Source organism: Mobula hypostoma, chromosome 2 (genome assembly GCF_963921235.1).
Source record: "Mobula hypostoma chromosome 2, sMobHyp1.1, whole genome shotgun sequence".
NCBI lineage: Eukaryota > Metazoa > Chordata > Chondrichthyes > Myliobatiformes > Myliobatidae > Mobula > Mobula hypostoma.
Window position 1 is genome coordinate 140,105,028 of NC_086098.1, and position 25,048 is coordinate 140,130,075.

Below are 25,048 nucleotides of genomic sequence, written 5' to 3' on the forward strand. Positions count from 1 at the left end.
ACACAAGATAGTCAAGTACTCAACTTGCAAATGAGTCAGTAAAAACACGTTCCCTTTCAAACAAAAATGTTGCCAATTTAGAAATGATTAAAATTTGAATAGTATTTGATAATTTTATTTATTGTCAGTAACAAGGTAATACACCATGTAGTATCAAAAGTTGTGGAATATTGTTGTCCGTCAGCAAGGAAAAAAAATCCTATATGGAGGTAATAAATGCATAAAATGCAAATTCAGCAAAAGAATGGTTAGAGCCAGCACTAAAGCAACTGATTTTATGGAGGTGCCTTTCTGATATAATACCTGTGAGATATGAAGTCCATATTGGAATCAAACAGGATATCAAATGTTGTGAGTATATCTTAATGAGCATTGTTTGAAGTAAATTTATTATTAAAGTATATATATGAAACTATATACTACTCTTAGATTCAATTTCTTGCAGGCCTTCACAATAAATACAAACAAACACAATGAATTAATGCAAAACCACACACAAGACAAACAAACAAAAACAAAATAATAATAATAATAATAAATAAGCAATAATTATCAAGATTGTGAGATGGTGAGTCCCTGAAAGTGAACCCATAGGTTCAGTGTTAGGGTGGATAAAGTTGAATGAAGTTATCCCCTCTGGTTCAAGAGCAAGGGGTAATAATTGTTCCTGAGGCTCCTGTACCTCCTTCCTTATGGTAGCAGTGAGAAGAGAACATAGTCTGGACAGAGGGGGTCTGTGAATATGGATGCTACTTTCCTGCAGCAGTGTTCCTTGTAGATGTGCTCAAAGGTGGGGAGAGCTTTATCCGTGATGGACAATTTAATGTTAAGAACACTAGGAAAGTACACTGACAAAACTACTTCAGATGAATTCCTTTATTTCCAGGAAATAAAAAGCAGATAAATAACCCCAAAAGACTGAAAACATTTTTAGCTACTTACTTTCTTCAGGATGATTCACCTTGTCAGGCAGAAGATTTCCCTGGGAAGCTACTTTAAATAATCGTGCACGAGTATTGCTTACTTTTTTAATCTCTATTGGGTCCAGCGGGGGTTTTGGAATGGAAGGATGTTCATCATTAGACAAGGAAGTAGGCATTTTTGGTTTCTGCTCCAGAAGAAATTAAGAATTAAAATAAATTCTAACAAGTTAATAAGTTTAAATCCTATCAACATGTTAAATATGTAAAATGTTCTTTCAGTAAGTGGCTCAAGCAGCACTTGAATAAATAGAAAAATATTAAAATCTAACTCATACAAATTTTAAAAAATAAACATATTTGTATGTGTTCACCATAAATATGCCAATAATGAACAATATAGATCTTTTTCAAACTGATTGCCCAGTTTTATCACTCAATATTTCAATGTTACTCACTCTTCCTTCAATTAGTCCTGACGAAGGGTCTCGGCCTGAAACGTCGACTGCACCTCTTCCTAGAGATGCTGCCTGGCCTGATGCGTTCACCAGCAACTTTTATGTGTGTTGCTTGAATTTCCAGCATCTGCAGAATTCCTGTTGTTTGCGTTTTATAATTGAGTATGTTCATGTTTGTTTAATTACATTAAGGATGTGATGCTGAGGCTTTATACAGCATTGGTTAGATCATGCTTAGAGTATTGTGAGCAGTTTTGGGCTCATTATCAAAGAAAAGATGTGCTGCATTGGAGAGGGTCCAGAGGAGGTTCAGAAGAATGATCCTTGGAATGAAAGGGTTAACAGATGAGCATTTGATAACTCTGGGCCTATATGGGCCTATACTCAATGGAGTTTAGAAGAATGTGGGAGGAGGGGGTCTCATTGACACCTGTCAAATACTGAAAGTCCTAGACAGAGTGAAAGTGGAGAAGATGTTTCCAATACTGGGAGAGTCTAGGTCAAGAGGGCCCAGCCTTAGAATGCAAGGACATCCCTATAGAATATAAATGAGGAGGAATTTCCTTAGCTGGAGGGTGGTGAATCTGTGGAATTCATTGCCATAGACAGCTGTGGAGGCCAAGCCAATGGGTATATTTAAAGCTGAGGTTGACAGGTTCTTGATTAGTAAAGGCATTAAAGGTTATGGGGAGAAAGAAGAACAGGATTAAGAAAGATAATAAAGCAGCTATGATCAAATTGTGGAGGAGATTTGATTCGTCAAATGGCCTAATTTTGTTCCTATGTTTCATGGTTTCAATAGTGCAGTATTCACCAAGTCAAAGAATAGGAATGTCCTAATTTGCTATTATTGATGCCCAAGTCAAAGCATATTCAAGGGACCTATTATGCTCCTTTGATTTTGGCATCATGTGCATGATTGAGAGTTGGCAACAATAGTAGCAAGGAGAGACCAGCAAAGCCCAAGGAAAAGAGTGAGAATTACACACATAGTGCATTGACATTAAAAGGGTGATGGGATGAGATGGAGCTGCAGTTTTCAATTCTTCATTATTAACTTTTACCTCCCATCTACCTCGACCTGCCCACCTCTCCATTTCTGCCTACCCTGTCTGCACCACCTTATCTTTTGAAATTTGTGTTTGAGTTAATATCAAACCCGAGTATCAAGAGGACATTGTTTTATGGACAGCATCACAAACTTCGGCCTAGCAACTATGTGTAAAAATCCTTTAGACAGGGTCTCTGTGAAGCATTTGCTGGTAGATCTCCTGGCTATTTTCCCAAATGTAACTCAGTATTATGGAGGCACCTGCATTGTCCCAAATGCTATATTTTGCAAGATAACTAAACCACTAAAACTATGGATCTGAATAATTCTGCACTGAAATATATTTTCTACCACTTCTGATAAGACTTCAATTCTGCTTTTATTTTAAAGTAATTGCTACCAAAGCCACAGAGTGTTCAATTTTGCCTCTTTTTACACTCACATGCTCTAGTGGGCTGAGACGTGCTCCTGACAAGGGTCTTGAATCACCTCCTTCAAAACTGCGAGCATGAAGACTGTAGAAATAAAGCAAGGAGATTATTCCTTTTGTGTGCTTATGATGAAATACTCTATTGCATTATTTAGGGGCAATATAAAATCCCAAAAAGTGAATTGCTCGGAGTTAAAATGTAACTTGAAGCTTGAATACTGCAGTATAGCCAATTAAGTAACGAAAAAAAAAACAAAGCAAAGACACTCAAAGCATAACTGTGCAAAGATTCATCAGACTGATTCCTAAACTGATAGGTTTGCCACATGGGGAAAAATTAAGTATTCTGAAACTATAGCAACACAGAAAATGCTGGAGGAACTCAGCAGGCCAGGCAGCATCTACAGAAATGAATAAACAGTTGACCTTTCAGGCTAAGACCCCCCTTCAGGACTGAGAAGGAAGGGGGAAGATGCCAGAATGAAAAGGTGGTGTGGGGGGAAGGAGGGTAGCTGGAAGGTGATGGGTGAAGCCAGGTAGGTGGGAAAGGTAAAGAGCTGGAGAAAAAGGAATCTAATAGGGGAGGAAGTGGACCATAGGAGAAAGGGAAGGAGGAGGGGAGCCAGGGGGAAGTGACAGACGGGTGAAAAGAGGTAAAAGGCCAGGTTGGGGAACAGAAGAAGTTGGGGGGGGGGGGGAGAGGATTTTTTTTTTTTTAAAAACAGGAAGGTTAAATCATTATTTATCCTATCAGGCTGGAAGCTACCCAGGTAGAAGATAAGGTGTTGCTCCTCCACCTTGAGAGAGCCATGGACCAACATGTCAACCAGGAACAGGAGTCAGAATTAAAATGTTTAGCCACTAGGAAGTTCCGCTTTTGATGCGCAGAGCCGAGATGCTTGATGAAGCGGTGCACCAATTTACGACGGGTCTCACGAATGTAGAGGAGACTGCATCAGAAGCACCAGCCACAGTAGACAGCAGGCTAGCAGGTGAAGTGTTTGAGGCCCTGAATGGAGGTGAGAGAACTGGGGTATGGACAGGTGTAGTACTTCAGCTGCTTGCAGGGATAAGTGCCAAGAAGGAGATTAATGGGGAGGGACGAATGGACAAGGGAATCATGGAGAGAGCAGAGATGGACCAAGTGAACTTATGGGCAGGGTGGAAGTTAGGGGCAAAGTTGATTAAATTGACGAGCTCAGCATGGGTGCCTGAAGCAGCGCCAATGCAAGCATCAATGCAGCACAGGAAGAGTTGGAGGATAACTGGGGAAGGCTTTGAACATAGACTGTTCTACATAGCCGATGAAGAGGCATGCATAGCTTGGGTCCATGAGAGTGCCCACGGCTACCCCTCAAGTTTGGAGAAAGTGGTAAGAGATGAAGGAAAAATTTTTCAGGGTGAGAACCAATTTTGCCAGGTGAAGGAGGGTGGTGGTGGTGGTGGAAGGGGATTGTATGGTTCTTTTGTCAAGAAAGAAATGGAGGGCTTTGAGGCCTTCCTGATGGGTGACAGAAGTGTACAGGGACTGAACATCCATGGTGAAGATGAGGTGGTCAGGGCCAAGGAATTGAAAGTTACTGGGGAGACCGAAGGCGTGAGAAGTGTCACAGATGTAGGTGGAAAGGGACTAAACTAAGGGAAAAGAATGGAATCGAGATATGAGGACATGAGTTCAGTGGGCAGGAGCAGGCGGAGACAATAGGTCTAACCGGACAGTCTGGTTTATGAATCTTAGGTAGATGCAAACTGAAAATGCAAGTCCTGCCAACCGTGATGCCTATCTAGCTAATCTCATTTGCCCACATTAGGCTGTGTCCTTCTACTCTCTTTATATCCAAGTGCCAGTCCATGGCTTTTAAATGCTGCAATTGTATCAGTCTCTGCCACTTCCTCTCGCAGGTCATTCCAGATAACCCCTATTGCTTGTATGGAAAAACCTGACCCTTAGATCACCTTTAAATTTCTTCCCTCTCACATTAAACCTATTCTTCGTAGCCTCAGACTCTCCTACCCTATGAAAAAAGACACTAATAATCTACAATATCTATGTTCCTCATAACTTTATAAACCATAATAAGCTCAGCCTGCTACATTCCAGTGAGAAAAAAAAGTTATCCTAATCAAACTCCCCTTATGATCAGTCACTGGAAGAACTTCATGATGGTCAATGTCAGATCCACCAGGCAGTAGCCTTTAAAGTATGTTACTGTATTTTTCTTAGGATGATAGTGGTAGAAGATTAAATACACAATTCCTTATAATCAATACCTTCTACTATTCTGCCATAATTACTAAAAGTAATAATGAATAAAAATTGGCTTGTTCATTTTTGAAGATTGGTACTTACTTGTTTACAAGGCAATGAACGTCTACTTAATTCACTCTGCTTTGCTTCTGTTTTTCTCACCAGCCCCAGGAATTAATAATTAATTCAATAAATCCACAATTGTTTTAAAAATTTAAAAAGAATATTGAGGCTCTACTAACAGATAGATTCAGAATTCTCTTTCATATTAGATGAAACCAGTAGCAGCATATTTTGCTATAACAAATAGACATTGAGAAATACCTAAATCTCACAATCTGATGTCCTTACCTGAAAGAAGATGGAGGCCTATCATTATGTGTGCGAGAGGAAGTAGACTCAAAAAGTTTTCTTTGATCATCTTTAGGAGTAAATGGTCTTTGAGTCTTTAATATTCTCAATGAAGATCGGGCCTCACTAATAATCTCTGCACTGGTCTTCTGTTGAGATGTTAAATTCCCCAAACTTGAAGCTTTCACAGTCCTTTTGGTCCTTGTAGACTGCATCTTTCCCAGAGCAGATGAATAGCCCTAGAATTTCTCCGTTTCGTGTATACAATTTAAATACGGACTGTGGGCAAAAAAGATTGATAAATTACTTTCAAACTTAATCTTACGGAAGGACTTCTAACCATCTATAACTACAAATATTGACCATCTTGATAATTCTAAGACCATGGTCACCTACATCATATGGCACACCACATAATGAATAATTAATATTTCTGAAAGGAATACAATACTGAACCAAGCTAACCCATTTGACAAGTAGCAATATGAATGATCAGAGGGGAAGAATTGCCTTAGTTGAAGATCTTCAATTAATCAGCAACTCTATACTTTATCATAACTGAGCAAAGTCAAACACAAGACTTCCACAGGAATAATTGAGCAGCACACACAAAATGTAGGATGAACTCAGCAAGTCAGGCAGCATCTATGAAGGAGGATAAACAGCCGATGTTTCAGCCTGTGACCCTTCGTCAAAACTGGAAAGGAAGGGGGAAGAAGACAGAATAAGAAGGCATGGGAAGGTGAAAGGAGTTAAGCTAGCAGGTGATAGGTGAAACCAGGTATAGGGGAAGGAGGGTGTTCCTCCAACACTTTGTGTATGTTGCTATTGACCTGCTGAATTCCTCCAATTTGTGTATGTTGCTACCACCATTGATGCTGTCCTCACCCACACCTCCTCCATTTCCTGCACATCTGCCCTGGCTTCACCTACCACCCCATGAATCTCTGTTGCTAGCAAATAATTCTCTGTAACTTCTGCCATGTACAAAAGGATCCCTAGCATTAAGCACATCTTTCTCTCTAACCCCACCCCCCCAACTCTCCACTTTCCACAGGGTCACTCTCTACGAGACTGTTGTCTACATGTCCCTCCCTCCTGGCATTTATCTCTGTAAGCGGGTCAAATACTATACTTGCCTCTACATGTCCTTCCTCACCGCCATTCAGGGCCCAAACAGTCCTTCCAGACAAGGAGACATGTCACTGCGAGTCTTTTGGAGTTAGCTACTGCATCTGGTGCTCCTGGTGCGGCCTCCTCTACATCGAAGTAGATCGAGAGACTGCTCTAATGAGCACCTTCACCACAATGGGGATTTTCCAGTAGCCAAACACTTCAATTCAACCTCTCATTCCCATTCCAACATGTTAACATTCGAACAGGCAAGACGTTAAAGGATAAGGTCCTGATAGGATTTGTATGAGGGGCAAACGATTGTCATTTACGCGTTTTGCCAAAAGGCCCATATCTGAGCTGTATAACACTATGACTATGATTTTATAGCTCTATAGCTGAAATCCCTATCCAGTCAAAGACTGAAACAAATCAACCACCCACTAAATACCACAAAATACTTTATTAATGACACTTTTTCTGTGGTAAACTGTGGCAAACTATCACCGCAAACAATAAAGAGGCAAGCAAGGCAAGGTGAACTCGAGGTTTGAGCCACGTGGGTGTGATTCAAACTCCGAGCATAGCATTTTTGAGGAAAAGCAAGCCTGAGGCATGGTCGAGACCTTGTCAGAGTCGGAGATGGAGCGAGCGAGTTGGAGAGGAGTCAGTGTGGAGAAGTTTCATAGCCCATCCACCCAAACCGGGAGCAAGGTTTTATCGCTCTAAGTGTTGAGCCGACTTGGGAAGGGTGAGAACGGCCACACGCTGGGCAGGGGGGAATAGGCCCAGAGCGTATCGCTGCAACAGGGCCCAGGTCCTCGTTCAAGGGACGATGCAGTGTTTGGACAATTTAACCACCGGCCCAGATAGACTGAAAAGGTAGGGTATCGAGACCAGAGGCAAGGGGCGAACTGATTTCACTCGCTCTTCCACGACGTTTATTCCTCACACTGCAGTGCTGAGGCTGTGAGCCTGCTCTGGCTGCTTTGCGCTTCATGTCTGTGAACTTTGCAGCAATTTGCCCCGCTGTGTGATAAATTGAGACTGAGGCTATGGGCCTACTCTGACTGCTCAGGGCTCCCGGTCTATGGATTCAATTTGGTTCGGAATGCTGTTGCTTGCTTTTACTGTTGCATGATTTGTGTGTTTTGTTTTTCTCTTTTTCTGTGCATTGGGCATTGGTCTTTTTTTTAAAAAAATTGGGTTATTTTGGGTCTTTTGCTTTCTGGCTGTCTGTGAGCAGACAAATCTCAAGGTTGCATAATTTATATATTCTTTGATAATAAATGTACTTTGAATCTTTTAACTATTTCTGAATTAGCTGAAGAGGTGAAACTATGGTTATTTCAAATATTTGACTTAATCTTGGTTTTAAAATTCAAAGATTCAAAGAACATTTATTATCAAAGTATAAACTCTGAGATTTATCTTTTCACAGACAGCAATGAAACAAAGAAACATCAAGGAACCCATTCAAGAAAAAACCTAAAGCACAAAAAAATCAAGCAAACAGCAAAAGAAACAAGTGAAAAAACACAGAATATAAAACTTCAAACCACAGAGTAATTGAAACAGTCTAGGAATGTTCAATTTAGACTGGCTCTGTAGGTTGCACAGCCAATCTGCCCCGATCAAGATCGCACAAAATAACAAGAAAAATGGAGTAACTAGAAACTAGAAGCACATATAGCATGGATTGCACAGTCCAATCCACAAACTGTATCGAATAAACCTTGACCAAGACCCAAAACTCCGGCACCATTCTTCAGCAGTATCGAACGAGAGTGAGAGAGACCAGTGAAGCACAGGCACTTCCTTTCGGCAGCAACGAGCATGACAGAAAGACCAGTCAAATGCAGGCAGAGTGAGAGAGTGAGAGATAAATGTAGGCAGGCGGTGCTGAATACCCGCTCACCTTCTGCTCTCGTCCTGATTGATGTCAATCTTGTCTGCTGCTTTAATTGGTGAGATTGGCAAGAAATGGAGTCCGTCTCCTGGCTCTTGGCCTCTTGGCCATTCTGCTTGAAACCTCCCCATACTTGCTCAGGGACAGCAAAGTGCCAGATCACTCAATCAGCCCAAAAATACATTATCAAAATGTAAATCACAGGTTCCAATTGCATGCAGCTTAGTAGAAGAATCATATTTGAAAGAAGTAAAATAAGTAGTTTTATGAACTGTCTGAAGGACATCACCTTTAGTAGCGTTGTTCAGTTTTACTTTTGGCTACCAGAAACTAATTAAATGTTATGAGATAAAAATCAGGAGTTTGTCAATTTCCAGCTTTTATATTGCACAGAAAAATGACACTGGTTTCCCGTGAGGGTAATTAGATGAACAAAGGAGGTCTTTCTTCTGATTAGGCTATCCCTTTTGACTCAAGATGATCTGATTCCATTCCAGTTCTGTGTATCCTAAGATGGTTGATAAGACCTATGCAGGCCCAGCAGACTACCACAGGTTCAACAAGAAGCACTCAATGGAGAGGATGGACAGTTAGCACATATAGTTGAGTGCTCCTGTCATTTTCACTGGGTTTCTGTCTGCTCTCAATGAAAGGATGAGATTTTCAGTGCCATCTTGAATAGTTTTCCATTTTGAGTGGTCACGGGCCAAAGATTACCCTGAATTTGTGAAAATATTGCCCTTTTTTGAAGAGGCTTTAAGAGCATTCTTGCATAATTTTCATTGACTTCCTGGTTGCCTTTAGCTACAACAGAGCTTGGAGCAGAGTTCCTCTTTTGGAAGACCGCACCTACTGGGGCCATCTGAATGCAATTAGAATAAAAACCTAATGGTGGATCATTTACTTTGCCATTGAATATAGAATATGGAAGATTTTATAGTGACAGCTCTGTTAATAAAAGAAAACTAAAACACTGTAGTGCTGCAAATGTGAAATAAAATAGAAGATGCTGGAAAATCTCAGCAGACCAGTCAACATTCATGGAAAGAGAAACAGGTTTAATGTTTCAGGTCACAGCCCTTTGTTGAAACCAAAAGAGAAGTCATGTTAGTTTTTTTATTGTTGTGGAGAAAAGGAAAAGGATGGATAAGAGAGAGCACAGATCTCAAACAGATCTAGGCCAGAGATGCACTGCAGACAAAAAGAAAAGATAATCCAGTCAATAGGATAACTGGAACGATAAAAAGGGAGAAAAATTGTAACTAGAGTGAGATTACAAACAGAAGAATGTAAAAGCTGCAAAATGCAAGGCTGTAGGACATGTTCTAGCAGTTCAAACTGGGGTACTATGATACATTGATAACTAACAGCAGAAATGGATACCTGATAGAGAGAAAAAGTGGATTGCCTTAAGTTGCAAAAATCAAAATCAAGTCCAAAAGACTGCAACATGCCCAGGCAGAAGATGAAGTTCTCAAGTTAACCTTGGACCTTATTACAACAGTGCAGTGGGCCACAGACAAAGAGGTCAGATTAGGATGGAGAACTAAAGTGATAGGCAGTTGGAAGCCCTGTATCACCCACGTAGACCAAATATAAATGTTGGGCATAGTGATCACCCAATTTGCATTGGTTTCTCCAACGTGGGGACCGTATTGTGAAAATCAAATGCAGCACCCTAGATTGGAAGAAGTGGAAGTGAATTGCTGATGTGCCTGTTTGGGTTCATGGGAAGGGGCGAGATAAAAGGATGGGAGTTGCACCTCCTGCTGTTACCCGGGTGGTTGATGAGGATGGAAGTATAGACCAGCAGACACAGAGGGAATGGTCACTTTGAAACACTAAAATAGAAGAGGAGGAGAAAGATCTGTGTGGTAGTGGAATGGTGGAGAAGCTGATGGAAATTAAGAAGGTTGATCAGTTGAATACAGAGATTATAGGAACAGAAGGTGACAATAGGAATGCAATCCTTGCTCTGTCCAGGAGAAAATCAAGTGACAGAAAATGCACAGGGAATAGAGGCAAAAACTCTGTCAACAGTGATTAAGGGAAAGCCAGTGATCAGAAGGAGGAAGACATCTCAGATGAAACTGAGTGGAAAAACTCTTCAGAGCAGATATGACTGAGAAAGAGGAATGAAAAGAACAGAATGGTGGCAGCTGGTATAGTTGAGATTGCTACAAGAGTCCATAAGTTCGCAACAAATGTTTGAAATGGAGATGAAGAGATCCAGAAAGAGAAGAGTCAGAGATGTACAATATGAATGTGAAAAGCCTGAGAAAATTGGCAGCAAAAAGTATTTCCAGTTTCTAACTCTAAATGAGCACAGGCAGCAATTCCAAACCAATTTAAGATGGATCGGTTCATCCCAAAGAAGAAGAATTCGAAAGGGAGGATGAGGCAACAGTGGCTGACAAGGAAAGCAAGTCAAAACTAGCATAAAAGCAAAAGAGAGGGCATACAATACAGCAAACATTAGTGGGAAGCTAGACCTTTTAACAACCTAGAGAAGGCAACTATAAAAACAATAAGAAGGAAGAAATGTAAAGATAAGCTACCCAATATTTTAAAAGAGGATACCAAAATGTTTTTCAGATTATGAAGCGTGAAAAAAGAGGCAAGGGTAAATATCAGACCACTGGAAAATGACACTGCAGAGGTAGTAATAGGGGACAAAGGAATGATGGGTGAACTCAATACATATTTTGCATCAATCATCACTGTGGAAGTTACCAGCAGCATGTCAGAAATTTGAGAGTGTCAAGGGGCAGAAGTGAGTACTGTTGCTATTACTAGGGAGAAGGTGCATGGGGAAGCTGAAAGGTCTAAAGGTAGATAAGTCATCTGGACCAGGTGGACTACACCCCAGGGTTCTGAAAGAGGTAGCAGAAGAGATTGTGATAGTATTAATAGTGATCTTTCAAGATTCACTACATTCTGGAATGGTTCTGGAGAACAGTAAAATTGTGAATATCACTCCACTCTTTAAAAGGGAGGAGAGGAAGTCAAAAGACAGGAAATCATAAGCCGGTTTGCCCCACCTCAGTGGTTGTCAAGATGTTAAGAATCCATTATTAAGGATGAGGTTTCAGGAACTGGGAGGCATATAATAAAACACAGCACAATCAGCATGATTTCCTTAAAGGAAAATCTTGTTTGACAAAATCTGCTATAATTCATTGAGGAAATAACAAGCAGGATATTAACAAAGGAGTGTCAATGGATGCTGTGTACTTGGATTTTCAGAAGGCGTTTGACAAGGTGCCACACGTGAGGTTGGTAAACCAGTTAAGAGACCATGGTGTTCTGGAAAAGATGGTCAAAAGATTGCTGACTGGCAGGAGGCAAAGAGTGGGAATAAAGGGGACCTTTTCATGTTGGCTACCAGTGACTAGTGGTGTTCCACAGCCTTTGTTTTGGGACTGTTACTTTTCATTTTATATGCTAAAGATCTGGATGACAAAATTGATGACTTTGTGACTATGTTTGCAGAGGATACAAAGATAGATGGAGGACCAGGCAGTGTTGAGGAAGCAAGGAGTTTGCAGAAGGATTCGGACAGATTAGGAGAAGGGGCAAAAAAGTGGCAGATGGAATACAGTATAAGGAAATGTAGTATGATCACGTGCTTTGCTAGAAAGAGTAAAGCCGTAAACTATTTTCTTAACAGGGAGCAAATTCAGAAATTGGATGTGCAAAGGGACTTGGGAGTCCCTGTGCCAGATTCCCTAAAGGTTAATTTGCAGATGAGTCAGTGGTATGGAAGGCAAATACAACGTTCGCATTCATTTCAAGAGACAAGAATATAAAAGTAAGGACTATTGCTGAGGCTATTGTATACACATTGGAGTTCAGAAAATTGAGATGGGATCTCATTGAAACATATTAAATATTGAAAGGCCTAGCTAGACCTCAGGGTAGATTTTTCCAATAGTGGGAGAGTCTAGGATCAGAGGACACAGCCTCAGGATACAAGGATGTCCATTTAAAACAGAGATGAGAAAGTATTTCTTTAGCCGGAGGGTGATGAATGCTTGGAATCCATTGCCATAGACAGCTGCGGAGGACAAGTCATTGAGTCTATTTAAAACAGAAACTGATAGGTTCTTGATTAGTAAGGGCGTCAAAGGTTACAGTGAGACGGCAGGAGAATAGGGTTGAGAGGAATAATAAATCAGCCATGATTGAATGATGGAGCAGACTTGATGGGCCAAATGGCCTAATTCTGCTCCTATATCTTATGGTCTAAAGGAAGTGGAGGGAAGGGGACTGAGCAGGTCTGAAAACAATACTCTTACACATACATCACAAAAATCTCGGTAACGTTTGGTTCCCATTGTTACAACTTTGACCTGGAGAAAGAGAATGAAGTTGAAAGAGAAGTTGCTCAATGTGTGAATGTGTTCAGCGAAGCACATGTTAATGCAGCGCAGGGGTGGGGAGAAAGAAGCTAGAACCCATAGAGAAGCGAGTGTGTGATAGAGGTGTAGAGGGATCGTGGTAAACATGAGCCGGTTAGGATAGGGGAGATAGAAACCATTAAAGAGGCGGAGAGGATATGGATGTTGTCAATGTAAATGGGAAAAACTGGACTGGGATAAGAAGAATGGATTCAAGGTAGGAAGAAGTAAGTTTGATGGGGCAAGAGCATATTGAAAATATTAATTTACATGGATAGTCCTGTTTGTGAATCTTTGGTAGAGGTAGAAGTGTAACTGGGAAACTACAAGGCTGGAACCTATGGAGAGAAAATCTGAAGAGGAAATGAGACCCAATCTTCAGTGGTGGGTCACAATGCAGTGGGAGGAATGATGATGTCTGAAAACTGATACTCTGTGAGAGAAAGGGCAATTTATCAGACCACAATTGCACACCCCTTGTTTGCATGTTTAATGACAATATAAGAGTTGGTTCTTAGCGATGAGAGGACTGCGAGTTCTGAGGAGGTCAGCTTGAGTAACTGAGGAGAATGGAAAAATCAAGCTTTCATGAATTTTCTCAAGTGTCTTTAGGTGCTGTTTATAAGCTGTCCATTGATCACAAATCGAAATGTGAGGAAAGACCACTACTATCTATGTTTTAGGCTTTGATTTTCAAATATACGTTTCCCCACACATCAAAAAGTTGGATTGACAGATTGCAGGCAATAATGAAACAGTATGCTTTCCCTCAGGAGTAGGTCTGAAGGTAGAGGGCATTTGTTTTGCACACGTTTAATGAAACGGCCATTGTCTTGTACACTTTAGTGATAAAGTCAATGATGACTTGGAATTCAGCATGTAACAGTGCTCAAGCATAGTTTACTTACAGTAGCTTGACGACTGAGATTAATTCTCAAAGACATTGATCAAGTAGTTTTCTATTTGTCCCGTAGATTAGCTCCTCTCCAACAATAAACTACATGAAGATTCATGGAAGTAAAATACACTAATGCAAGAGGAAAAGTCCTGATGCAGGGTTTTGATTCAATCCTTTCCCCCAACAGCTGCTGTTCAACTCACTGAGTTCCTCCAACAGATTGTTTGTTGCTCCAGATTCCAACATCTGCAGTCTCTTGAGTCTTCCCTTGCAAAAGGAAAGATTGAGATAAGCGCTTGACGTCAATCTACACTGAAATTTAGTCTGTGGTGGACAAAAATCACAGCTTATATGTCACCACCTAGTAAACAAAGGATGGAAATGAAACTGAAGGGCAGCCAAATTCAAGAATACTTCACGGTATCCACAGGAAAATCCTTTAGTGAAGTCAAAAAAGACAGTGCATTGTGGCTCCTCAGTAATCTTTCAAATTTCTGTCAGACTCATCACTGGATACATATTCCTCTTTCCTTTCTACATTTTAAAGGGATCACTCCCTTTTTGACTCTGCTCTTCCAGTCCCACACACTATTCCCTATCTTATGATGCATCCCCATGCAACCACAAGAGATGCAAAACCTTCCCTTCCCACCATCCAGAGACCCGCAGAATCATTCCAGGTGAAGCAACTTCCAATCTGCTCTACTAGATTCAATGCTCACAATGTGGTCTTTTCCACATTGGAGAAACCAAATGCAGACTGTGTGATAGGCATGGACAGAGTGGATGAAGGCATGGTCAGAGTGGATGTGGCAAAGTTGTTTCCCATGATGGGGGAGTCTAGTACGAGAGGGCATGACTTCAGGATTGAAGGGCGCCCTTTCAGAACGGAAATGCGAAGAAATTTTTTTAGTCAGAGGGTGGTGAATCTATGGAATTTGTTGCCATGGGCAGCAGTGGAGGCCAAGTCATTGGGCGTATTTAAGGCAGAGATTGATAGGTATCTGAGTAGCCAGGGCATCAAAGGTTATGGTGAGAAGGCGGGGCAGTGAGACTAAATAGGATAAAATGGATCAGCTCATGATAAAAAGGCGGAGCAGACTCGATGGGCCGAATGGCCTAGTTCTGCTCCTTTGTCTTATGGTCTTATAGCTTTCCGAGTACCTACATTCTGTTTACAGTGGAGCTTCCAACTGCTTGCCATTTTAATTCCCATCACATGCTCACTCTGACCTGTCAGTCTATGACCTCTTGCACTGCTGCAAAAAGGCTCAATGCATACAAGGAGTAATACATCTTCCATCTGGGTACTCAGTAATAAGTTCTCCAACTTCAGGTACCTCAGTCACTTTATCTGTATCAGAACTAGCCATTTCTGCTGGTCATCATTTTGGCTCAGTTTTTCCTTTTCTGTTAATAGAAAAGCTGGGGATGTCCGCTGGCTTTACTATAAGCAATGTGTAAAAGAGATAAAATAGCAGAATGGATTTTGAACTGCTATATTAACTAATCTGGTTTTACCCCTTTAATCTACCTGTCCTTCAGTCAGCTTCTCCACTGTACAAAACTAGCCTGTTTTCTCTTTTCCCAGTTTTGACAAAGGGCCCCAAAACCTGAAATGTTAACAGTTTTTCTTTACATATGCTACCTGACATGTCCAAGTGTTCCTAGCAATTTCTGTTTTTATTTCAGGTTTCTAGTATCTGTAGTTTGTTTCTTTTACTTATTTTCATATAGTGGTTGATGTTCTGTGAATTTCTCTTGGAATAAAAATCAGAAATTAACAGGATTCCTGTTAATTGGGACACATCAGGACCAGTATATTTTGGACCAATTAAGCAGCTGCCCCCAATTAGCTGAGGCTTCATGCAGATAGTTAAAAAGGTATAAAAATAACAAACTTGAGTAACAAATTATGTACGTAAATTAAATTCAAAACAATTTAGAGCACTACCAATACTACTACAGAACCACAAAACTGCATATTAGTTCCAAATACTTTTTTTTTTGAATAGTACAGCACAGTACAGGCCCTTCGGCCCACAATGTTGTGCTGACCCGCAAACCCTACCTCCCATATAAGCCCCCACCTTAAATTCCTCCATATACCTGTCTAGTAGTCTCTTAAACTTCACTAGTGTATCTGCCTCCACCACTGACTCAGGCAGTGCATTCCACGCACCAACTACTCTGAGCAAAAAAACCTTCCTCTAATATCCCCCTTGAACTTCCTACCCCTTACCTTAAAGCCATGTCCTCTTGCATTGAGCAGTGGTGCCCTGGGGAAGAGGTGCTGGCTATCCACTCTATCTATTCCTCTTATTATCTTGTACACCTCTATCATATCTCCTCTCATTCTCCTTCTCTCCAAAGAGTAAAGCCCTAGCTCCCTTAATCTCTGATCATAATCCATACTCTCTAAACCAGGCAGCATCCTGGTAAATCTCCTCTGTACCCTTTCCAATGCTTCCACATCCTTCCTATAGCGAGGTGACCAGAACTGGACACAGTACTCCAAGTGTGGCCTAACCAAAGTTTTATAGAGCTGCATCATTACACCGCGACTCTTAAACTCTATCCCTCGACATATGAAAGCTAACACCCCATAAGCTTTCTTAACTATCCTATCCACCTGTGAGGCAACTTTCAGGGATCTGTGGACATGTACCCCCAGATCCCTCTGCTCTTCCACACTACCAAGTATCCTGTCATTTACTTTGTACTCTGCCTTGGAGTTTGTCCTTCCAAAGTGTACCACCTCACACTCCTCCGGGTTGAACTCCATCTGCCACTTCTCAGCCCACTTCTGCAACCTATCAATGTCTCTCTGCAATCTTTGACAATCCCCTACACTATCTACAACACCACCAACCTTCGTGTCGTCTGCAAACTTGCCAACCCACCCTTCTACCTCCACATCCAGGTCGTTAATAAAACTCACGAAAAGTAGAGGTCCCGGAACAGATCCTTGTGGGACAGCACTAGTCACAATCCTCCAGTCTGAATGTACTCCCTCCAGCACAACCCTCTGCCTTCTGCAGGCAAGCCAATTCTGAATCCACCTGGCCAAACTTCCCTGGATCCCATGCCTTCTGACTTTCTGAATAAGCCTACCATGTGGAACCTTGTCAAAAGCCTTACTAAAATCCATATAGATCACATCCACTGCACTACCCTCCTCTATATGCCTGGTCACCTCCTCAAAGAACTCCATCAGGCTTGTTAGACACGATCTGCCCTTCACAAAGCCACGCTGACTGTCCCTGATCAGACCATGATTCTCTAAGCGTAAAGGAGGGGGGCTGGCGGTTCTGGTAAATAACAGATGGTGCAATCCTGGGCATATTACGATCAAGGAATGGGTCTGTAGCCCGGATATTGAACTTTTTGCTGTTGGACTCCGGCCATATTATTTGCCAAGGGAAATCTCACATGCAATTGTGGTTGTTGTGTACATCCCTCCCTCTGCCAACCCGACGTCGGCGTGTAACATCATTTACACCGTCATAGCCAGATTACAAAACCCAGCATCCAACAGCCCTCATTACCATCTCGGGTGACTTCAACCAGGTTACCATGGCTAGAACACTGCCCAACTTCACGCAGTATGTGAGCTGTACAACCAGAGGGGAGAGGACTCTGGATTTGATGTATGCTAACGTTAAGGATGCATACAGCTCCTCTCCCCTCCCCCCATTGGGAAGGTCAGATCACAACCTGGAGCATCTAAAACCCTGCTACATGCCTCTGGTGAAGAGTAAACCTGCAACCGCGAGGACAGTGAGGAAATGGTCAGAGGAGGCTTATGAGGCTTTTTAGGTGACAGACTGGCAGGCACTCTGTGAGCCACATGGAGAGGATATTGATGGGCTCACAGAGTGCATCACTGATTACATCATCCTCTGTGTGGACTGCAATGTTCCAACACGAACTGTCCTTTGTTATTCAAATAACAAGCTATGGGTGACAAAGGACATCCTGAACGCTAAAAAGAGGGCGTTTAGAGATGGAAATAGGGAGGAGCTGAGGGCAATACAGAGGGACCTGAAAGCCAGGATCAAGGAGGCTAAAGACAGGTACAGGAGGAAGCTTGAGTGGAAACTCCAGCAGAACAACATGAGAGAGGTCTGGAGGGGGATGTGGACCATCAGTGGGTTCCAGCAAACTAGCAACAGAGGAGCTGAGGGCAGTGTGGACAGGGCCAACGAACTTAACTTGTTCATTAACAGATTTGACATTGTGACCCCTGCCCATCCCCCAAATGAGTCATCTGTTGTCGGCCCCCAATCAACACATATTCCACTCTCCCCTCCTACCCCTCCTCACAGTCCCCCACCCTGCTCTCATGACTATACCCCTCCCTCACACAAAACCACCACGGTGGGCTTCACGGCTGAACAGGTGAGAAGACAGCTGAAACGTCCCAACCCAAGCAAGGCCGCAGAACCAGATGGTGTCAGTACCAGGGTGCTCAAAGCCTGTGCCCCTCAGCTATGTGGAGTACTTCCCCATGTATTCAACCTGAGCCTGAGGCTCCAGAGGGTTCCTGTACTGTGGAAGACGTCCTGCCTCGTCCCTGTGCTGAAGGCGCCGCGCCCCAGCGGCCTCAATGACTGCAGACCATGGCATTGACCTCCCACATCATGAAGACCCTGGAGAGACTTGTTCTGGAGCTGCTCCGGCCTATGGTCAGGCCACACTTGGATCCCCTCCAGTTTGCCTACCAGCCTCGACTAGGAGTTGAGGATGCCATCGTCTACCTGCTGAACCGTGTCTACGCCCAACTGGACAAGCCAGCGAGCACTGTGAGGGTCATGTTTTTTGACTTCTCCAGTGCGTTCAACACCATCCGCCCTGCTCTGCTGGGGGAGAAGCTGACAGCGATGCAGGTGGATGCCTTCCTGGTGTCAAGGATTTTTGATTACCTGACTGGCAGACCACAGTACGTGTGCATTCAACACTGTGTGTCCGACAGAGTGATCAGCAGCACTGGGGCTCCACAGGGGACAGTCTTGTCTCCCTTTCTCTTCACCATTTACACCTCGGACTTCAACTACTGCACAGAGTCTTGTCATCTTCAGAAGTTTTCGGATGACTCTGCCATAGTTGGATGCATCAGCAAGGGAGATGAGGTTGAGTACAGAGCTACTGTTGGAAACTTTGTCAGATGGTGTGAGCAGAGTTATCTGCAGCTTAATGTGAAAAAGACTAAGGAGCTGGTGGTAGACCTGAGGAGAGCTAAGGTACCGGTGACCCCTGTTTCCATCCAGGGGGTCAGTGTGGACATGGTGGAGGATTACAAATACCTGGGGATACGAATTGACAATAAACTGGACTGGTCAAAGAACACTGAGGCTGTCTACAAGAAGGGTCAAAGCCATCTCTACTCCCTGAGGAGACTGAGGTCCTTTAACATCTGCCGGACGATGCTGAGGATGTTCTACGAGTCTGTGGTGGCCAGTGCTATCATGTTTGCTGTTGTGTGCTGGGGCAGCAGACACCAACAGAATCAACAAACTTATTCGCAAAGCCAGTGATGTTGTGGGGATGGAACTGGACTCTCTCACGGTGCTGTCTGAAAAAAGGATGCATGCCATCTTGGTCAATGTCTCCCATCCACTACATAATGTACTGGTTGGGCACAGGAGTACATTCAGCCAGAGACTCATTCCTCCAAGATACAGCACAGAGTGTCATAGGAAGTCATTCCTGCCTGTGGCCATCAAACTTTACAACTCCTCCCTTGGAGGATCAGACACCCTGTGCCGATAGGCTGGTCCTGGACTTATTTCATAATTTACATAGTACTATTTAACTATTTATAGTTCTATTACTATTTATTATTTATGGTGCAACTGTAATGAAAACCTATTTCCCCCGGGATCAATAAAGTATGACTATGACTATGACTATAAATGCCCAGAGATCCTATCTCTAAGAATCTTTTCCAACAGCTTTCCCACCACAGACGCAAGGCTCACTGGTCTATAATTACCCGGACTATCCCTACTACCTTTTTTGAACAAGGGGACAACATTCGCCTCCCTCCAGTCCTCTGGTACCATTCCCATGGACAACAAGGACATAAAGATCCTAGCCAGAGGCTCAGCAATCTCTCCTCTAGCCTCGTGGAGCAGCCTGGGGAATATACTTATCAATAGAGGAATTCATCCTTATCACCTTTTTTTGACTATAAATGAACAAAATGAACAAAACAGTCTAGTGTAGATAAGGACTGCCTTCATACAATACTTTCAGTGATTGCATCCTCCAAATCTTCATTTTCATTGTAACATTCAAGATGATTGTTAATGCCTTCAAATTCTTCATAGTTTCTAACTTGTTGAAGTAGTGAAATCGTTTCATTTTCACTCCCGACCATTTATCACATCTTCAAGCCTGAGTGCTTGAAGTTGCAGCAAGCAAAACAGTTCTGAATTGTCTTACTGCTTATTTCTCCAAATATCAGTGACAAAAATCGCTGTATTTTGCACACAAACACATGCAACTAACACCATTTAAAAAATTGTTTGCTCAAAGCATGGTATAGTGTCTATTGGCCACACAAGTGCACGTGACTGACGTTAGCTAGAAAATGTTCAGCAACAGTCTCCTGTCTCAATTAAGCAGTATAGTTTCCCGAATCTCAGCTATTTTCTCAATTAGTTTTTGTTCTTTAAGAGTTGTCCCAAATAAGTGGCTGGCCTGATTAACTGACGGCACAATTAACCAGAACCCACTGTACTTTGTTCTTTTAGACAGAAGGATAAATGTCACAAACATAGTGTTTCTGAAATCCTTTGGTGTGCCTTTATCTTCCCAGGTGAAAGAGATGGATCTTTGTGTGTGCATATTATGAGTCTGCTCCAAAGGTCTTATTTTCCAGTTGGCATATCAGTATTTTGTCAGCCAGCACTGACAGTAAGGCTAGACTATGTTACTTGCTGTGTCACGGAATCAGAAACAGTCACGTCATGCCACAGTCAGAGTTAAGGACTGCTTCCTCCCACAATTGTTGATTGCCTCTCTAGAATTCACAGGCTCTCAGAGCTCTCCTTCGTTTTGGTTCTCACTGAGTTGAGGCCTTGGACGCTTGAGCATTAGGTGATCTTGACAGCACTGAGAAGACCAATACACCACAGTGATCAGCAAGTTGCTGGATTTCCTATACTCCTTACACTTACCATCTGTTGATTGTTTTATAGCCTCCTCTTGGATCTCAGCCTTCAGGTCCATTTTGTCAGGGTGTGGCAGATATTCTCATCCAAGAACACCCTGTACTTGTGGTTAGTTAATTAATCTTCAAGTTATTATTTAAAAAAAACCTGTCTTGATATTCCCTGATAGACCAGTCTCTTTACAGATACTACTAATGGTAGGCCAGGACAGTCTAAGCACTGTGCTCTGCAGCTCAGCTGAATGGGAGATGTCACGTTATCTGTAAGTGTATTGAGCAGAGGGCACATTAACACCAGTTGAAACTCAATAAACAAAAAAAAATCAATAATCAATGGAGAAAGAGAGGGGGAGATGAGACTGATCCAAGTAATCTGGCTGCACTTTTTCCTTGTATCTAGTCTGATCAAATATAAAATTGATTTTAATGGTCACATTGAATATGAAAGAAATGAAATATTTTAACTTTAATTCAAGAGTTACTATAATATATTAGATTAGACTCCTCAAAGCACAGTGAAAGATATTCACAAGAGAAGATTGAAGATTTACCCCAGAAATAGATTGGAATAGGATTAATTAAAGCATTATTTTCTTAAACTGTAAATATGAACACTGTGATTCACACAAAGCTCGAGTGCAAATACAGTAGGTATTTGGGAAACCAGAAAGTTATCAATAAACACTCATTGTTTGCACAGGTTGCAGATCCCCTTTTTGTAACTCGCTTTAAGCCCCCAGACTAGATCTGAGCGTCATTTCCTGTGAGTTGTTGTCATGACAACAGTAACTAGTGCTTGGCCTCCACTGGTGTTACCCGGCCTGCGCAGCGTTCAGTTTCCATGGTAACTATACACGACTACTAGGAATCGCCACGCTCAGCTTCAAAAAACGTCAATAAAATCACAACCAAGCTTCCTGGCTCCAACCTTTTCTAAACACTAGCAACGCATACCGACTGACGGATAACATTTTATAAGCAGAGGGATTCCCGACGCGCGCAGGATTCTTACTGAAATAACCACTTTTTAGCTAGAACCTGCGAACCTGCTGCTGCCGGTGGCCAAGACTCGAAACTCGCTGTTACTCCCATATTTGCAGCTGAGCCGGGAGAGTCATTATCGCTGTTCACTTCCACCAACTGGAGACACCTGGAGACCGCCGTGAGCCGGCCCTACCGCGCATGCGCAGTGGCGGGTGCTGATGTCATTTTCACGCAGCTCTGTGGGAATAGTGACGTCATGACAGACACGTGCAAGGTTCAAGGCCAACGTTTAGGTGTGGAATGGATGTCAATCCGAGAGTAATAACCAACGCTGACCACTGAAGGCGGGTCGATGAATCAACCATATCCTTAAAGTGTAAAAATAATTGGATGGGACTAGCTTAGATGAGTTGGGTGGAAAAAATAGTTTCTGTGCTGTATAACTTTATGGCTCTAAGAGTAAATAATAGACAGACTCCATCCATTTATCCACCATATCTGTTATCCAGTCATTTACATATAATTTACTTTTAACTAATTAGTCAATAAGACAGTAGCAGAATTAGGCCCTTCGATCCATTTGCTCCACCATTTCATTATGGCTGATTTATTATTCCATTCTCCTGCCCGAACACCAACCTAGAACAGTGTAGGCCCTTTGGCCCAAAGTGTTCTGCGGACATTTTAACCTGCTCTAATATCAATCTAACCCGTCTCTCCCCATAGCCCTCCATTTTCCTTTCATTCATGTGCCTATCTAAGAGTATCTTAAATGTCCCTAATTTAACTGCCTCTACAACCACCACTGACAGTAAGTTCCACACAACCCAGTAAACAAACTACCTCTGAAACTTCCCCACTCCCCCACCCACTGTACCTTCACAATCACCCTAATATTAAGCCCTTCGTATTAGCTAATTACACCCCGGGAAAATCTCTCTATCTATGCCTTTCATTATTTTGTACACTTATAGCAAAACACCTCTCATCCTCCTTCTCTCCAAAGAGAATAGCACAAGCTCACTCAATCTATTCTCATAAGACATGCTCTCTAATCCAGGAAGCATCCTGGCAGATCTCCTCTGGATCCTGTCTAACATTTCCACATCCTTTTGATAATGAGGTGACCAGCAACTGAGCAATATTCCAAGCGTGCCCTCGCCAGAATTTATAGAGCTGCAACATTGCCTTGCAGCTCTTGAATTCAATTCCGCAACTACTGAAGGGCCACATGCCATACGTCTTCTTAACCACCACTGTTCTCTCTAACCAGCACGAGTGCAGAGCCACACAGTATCTGAAAAGCTCCTACACACATAGCCTCTGTTGTGCAGCTGAAATTTTCTTTTATATAATGTTAATATAATTTTGAAATTATGTTTTGAAATCTATATTAATATAATTGTGAACTACCTTGTAATTAATTATGTGTCAATGAATATAATCCATAAATTTACTAAATGATAAACATACCTTTATAGGCATCCGTTAGTCTCATGAGACCATGGATTTGCGCCTTGGAAGGTTTCCAGGGTGCAGGCCTGGGCAAGGTTGTATGGAAGACCAGCGCAGTTGCCCATGCTGCAAGTCTCCCCTCTCCATGCCACCGATGTGTCCAAGGGAAGGGCATACAGCTTGGCACTGGTGTCATCGTAGAGCAATGTGTGGTTAAGTGCCTTGCTCAAGGACACACACGCTGCCTCAGCCAAGGCTCGAACTAACGACCTTCAAATCACTAGACGAATGCCTTAACCACTTGGCCACGCGCCAACAAACATACCTTTACTTCGAAACATTTTAGAACTCAACATATTTACATTGTCTGTGTTGCAAGTTACAACACTTACAAATTGTAACAATAAACACAGAATGGAAGTAGGTAGCACATTGTTAATAAACCGCCAGTCCACTGAACGCCCAGGTTGTAATATACATATAACAAGAAAAATTTTATAGTGTCGTGCAGTTTTCAGACTGTGTAAAAATTTCCTGCTCAGAACTGTGGGTGGTCCATGCAGCTGTAAAAAAATTAGAGGGAACGTTGTTAACCACATGATAAATTGAATGATATATGGACGTGGATCCAAGATCCTTCTGTTCCTCCCCACTGCTAAGATCCTTGCAATTAAAAATTACCTCTATAATCAGCCTTGAAGTTCCTACCTCCTGACTTTCTGAATGACATTATGGATGGTACCTTCTCAATTGCCTTCCTAAAATCAATATATAATACATTCACTTCAATGTGCATTTTCACCTCCACAAAGGCTTGTTGGGGATGATCTGCCCCTGACAAAGCCATATTGACTAATCCTAATCGGATTATGCTTCTTCAAGTGCTTGTAAATCTTGTCCTTAAAAGTATTTTCCAACAGATTTCCCACCACTGACATAAGACCCACTGATCTATAATTCCAGAGTTATCCCTATTGCCTTTCTGGGAATAACATTTGCCACCCTCCAATCCTCTGGTATTACTCCTGTGGCCAAAGGCACCACGGTCTCTTCCCCTGCTTCACATGGTAATCTGGGATATATCCCATTTGGCCCCAGGGACTTACCTATCCTAAAGTTTTTCGAAAGTTCGAAAACGTTCTTTCTTAACGTCGGCATGTTCCACCATATTAGCCTGGCCTATGCTGTCCTCACATTCATCAAGGACCCTCTCACTGGTGAATACTGAAACAAAGTATTCATTAAGAATGATCCCTACTTCCTCCAACTCCAAACACATGTTTCCTTTTAGTCCTGATTCGTCCCACCCTCACACTAGTCATCCCCCTATTCTTCACCTTCCCCTTTGGGGTTGCCCTTAATCCTTCTTGCCAAGGCCTTCTCATGTCCCCTTCTGCTATGGCCCGCAGCCATCGGGTTCCTGGGCTGACTAAGCCTGGCTCGGTGGCTGTGGACTTACTTTTGGGGACTCTGCCGTTCGTGTTTTATGGGTTGTTTATTTAATTATGTTATTGTTTGCATGATTTGTTCATTCTTCTCTGCACATTGGATGTATGACCGTCTTTGTGGTGAGGGGATTTTTTGTGAATTCTAATGTGTTTCCTTGTTTTGTGGCTGCCTGCAGGAAGATGAATCTCAAGGTTGTATATATGCT

The 25,048-nt window shown here is 42.3% G+C and overlaps 1 protein-coding gene across 3 annotated transcripts in view; it reads right to left on the reverse strand.

Moving 5' to 3' along the window:
• armc2 (armadillo repeat containing 2) overlaps window positions 1-25,048 on the reverse strand; it is a 139,382-nt gene that overhangs the window by 77,615 nt on the left and 36,719 nt on the right. Inside the window, exons 1-4 of one of the 3 annotated variants that reach the window (XM_063040797.1) lie at window positions 22,002-22,440; window positions 5,459-5,737; window positions 2,872-2,944; window positions 943-1,108 (exon numbers count right to left, since the gene is read on the reverse strand). In XM_063040797.1, the coding sequence (XP_062896867.1) occupies window positions 943-1,108; window positions 2,872-2,944; window positions 5,459-5,673 (454 nt within the window). In that variant the 5' untranslated portion in view covers window positions 5,674-5,737; window positions 22,002-22,440. Of the gene's footprint in view, window positions 1-942; window positions 1,109-2,871; window positions 2,945-5,458; window positions 5,738-20,962; window positions 21,023-22,001; window positions 22,441-25,048 lie in introns of those variants that run through there. The other 2 variants (XM_063040799.1, XM_063040798.1) reach the window with 2 other exon arrangements.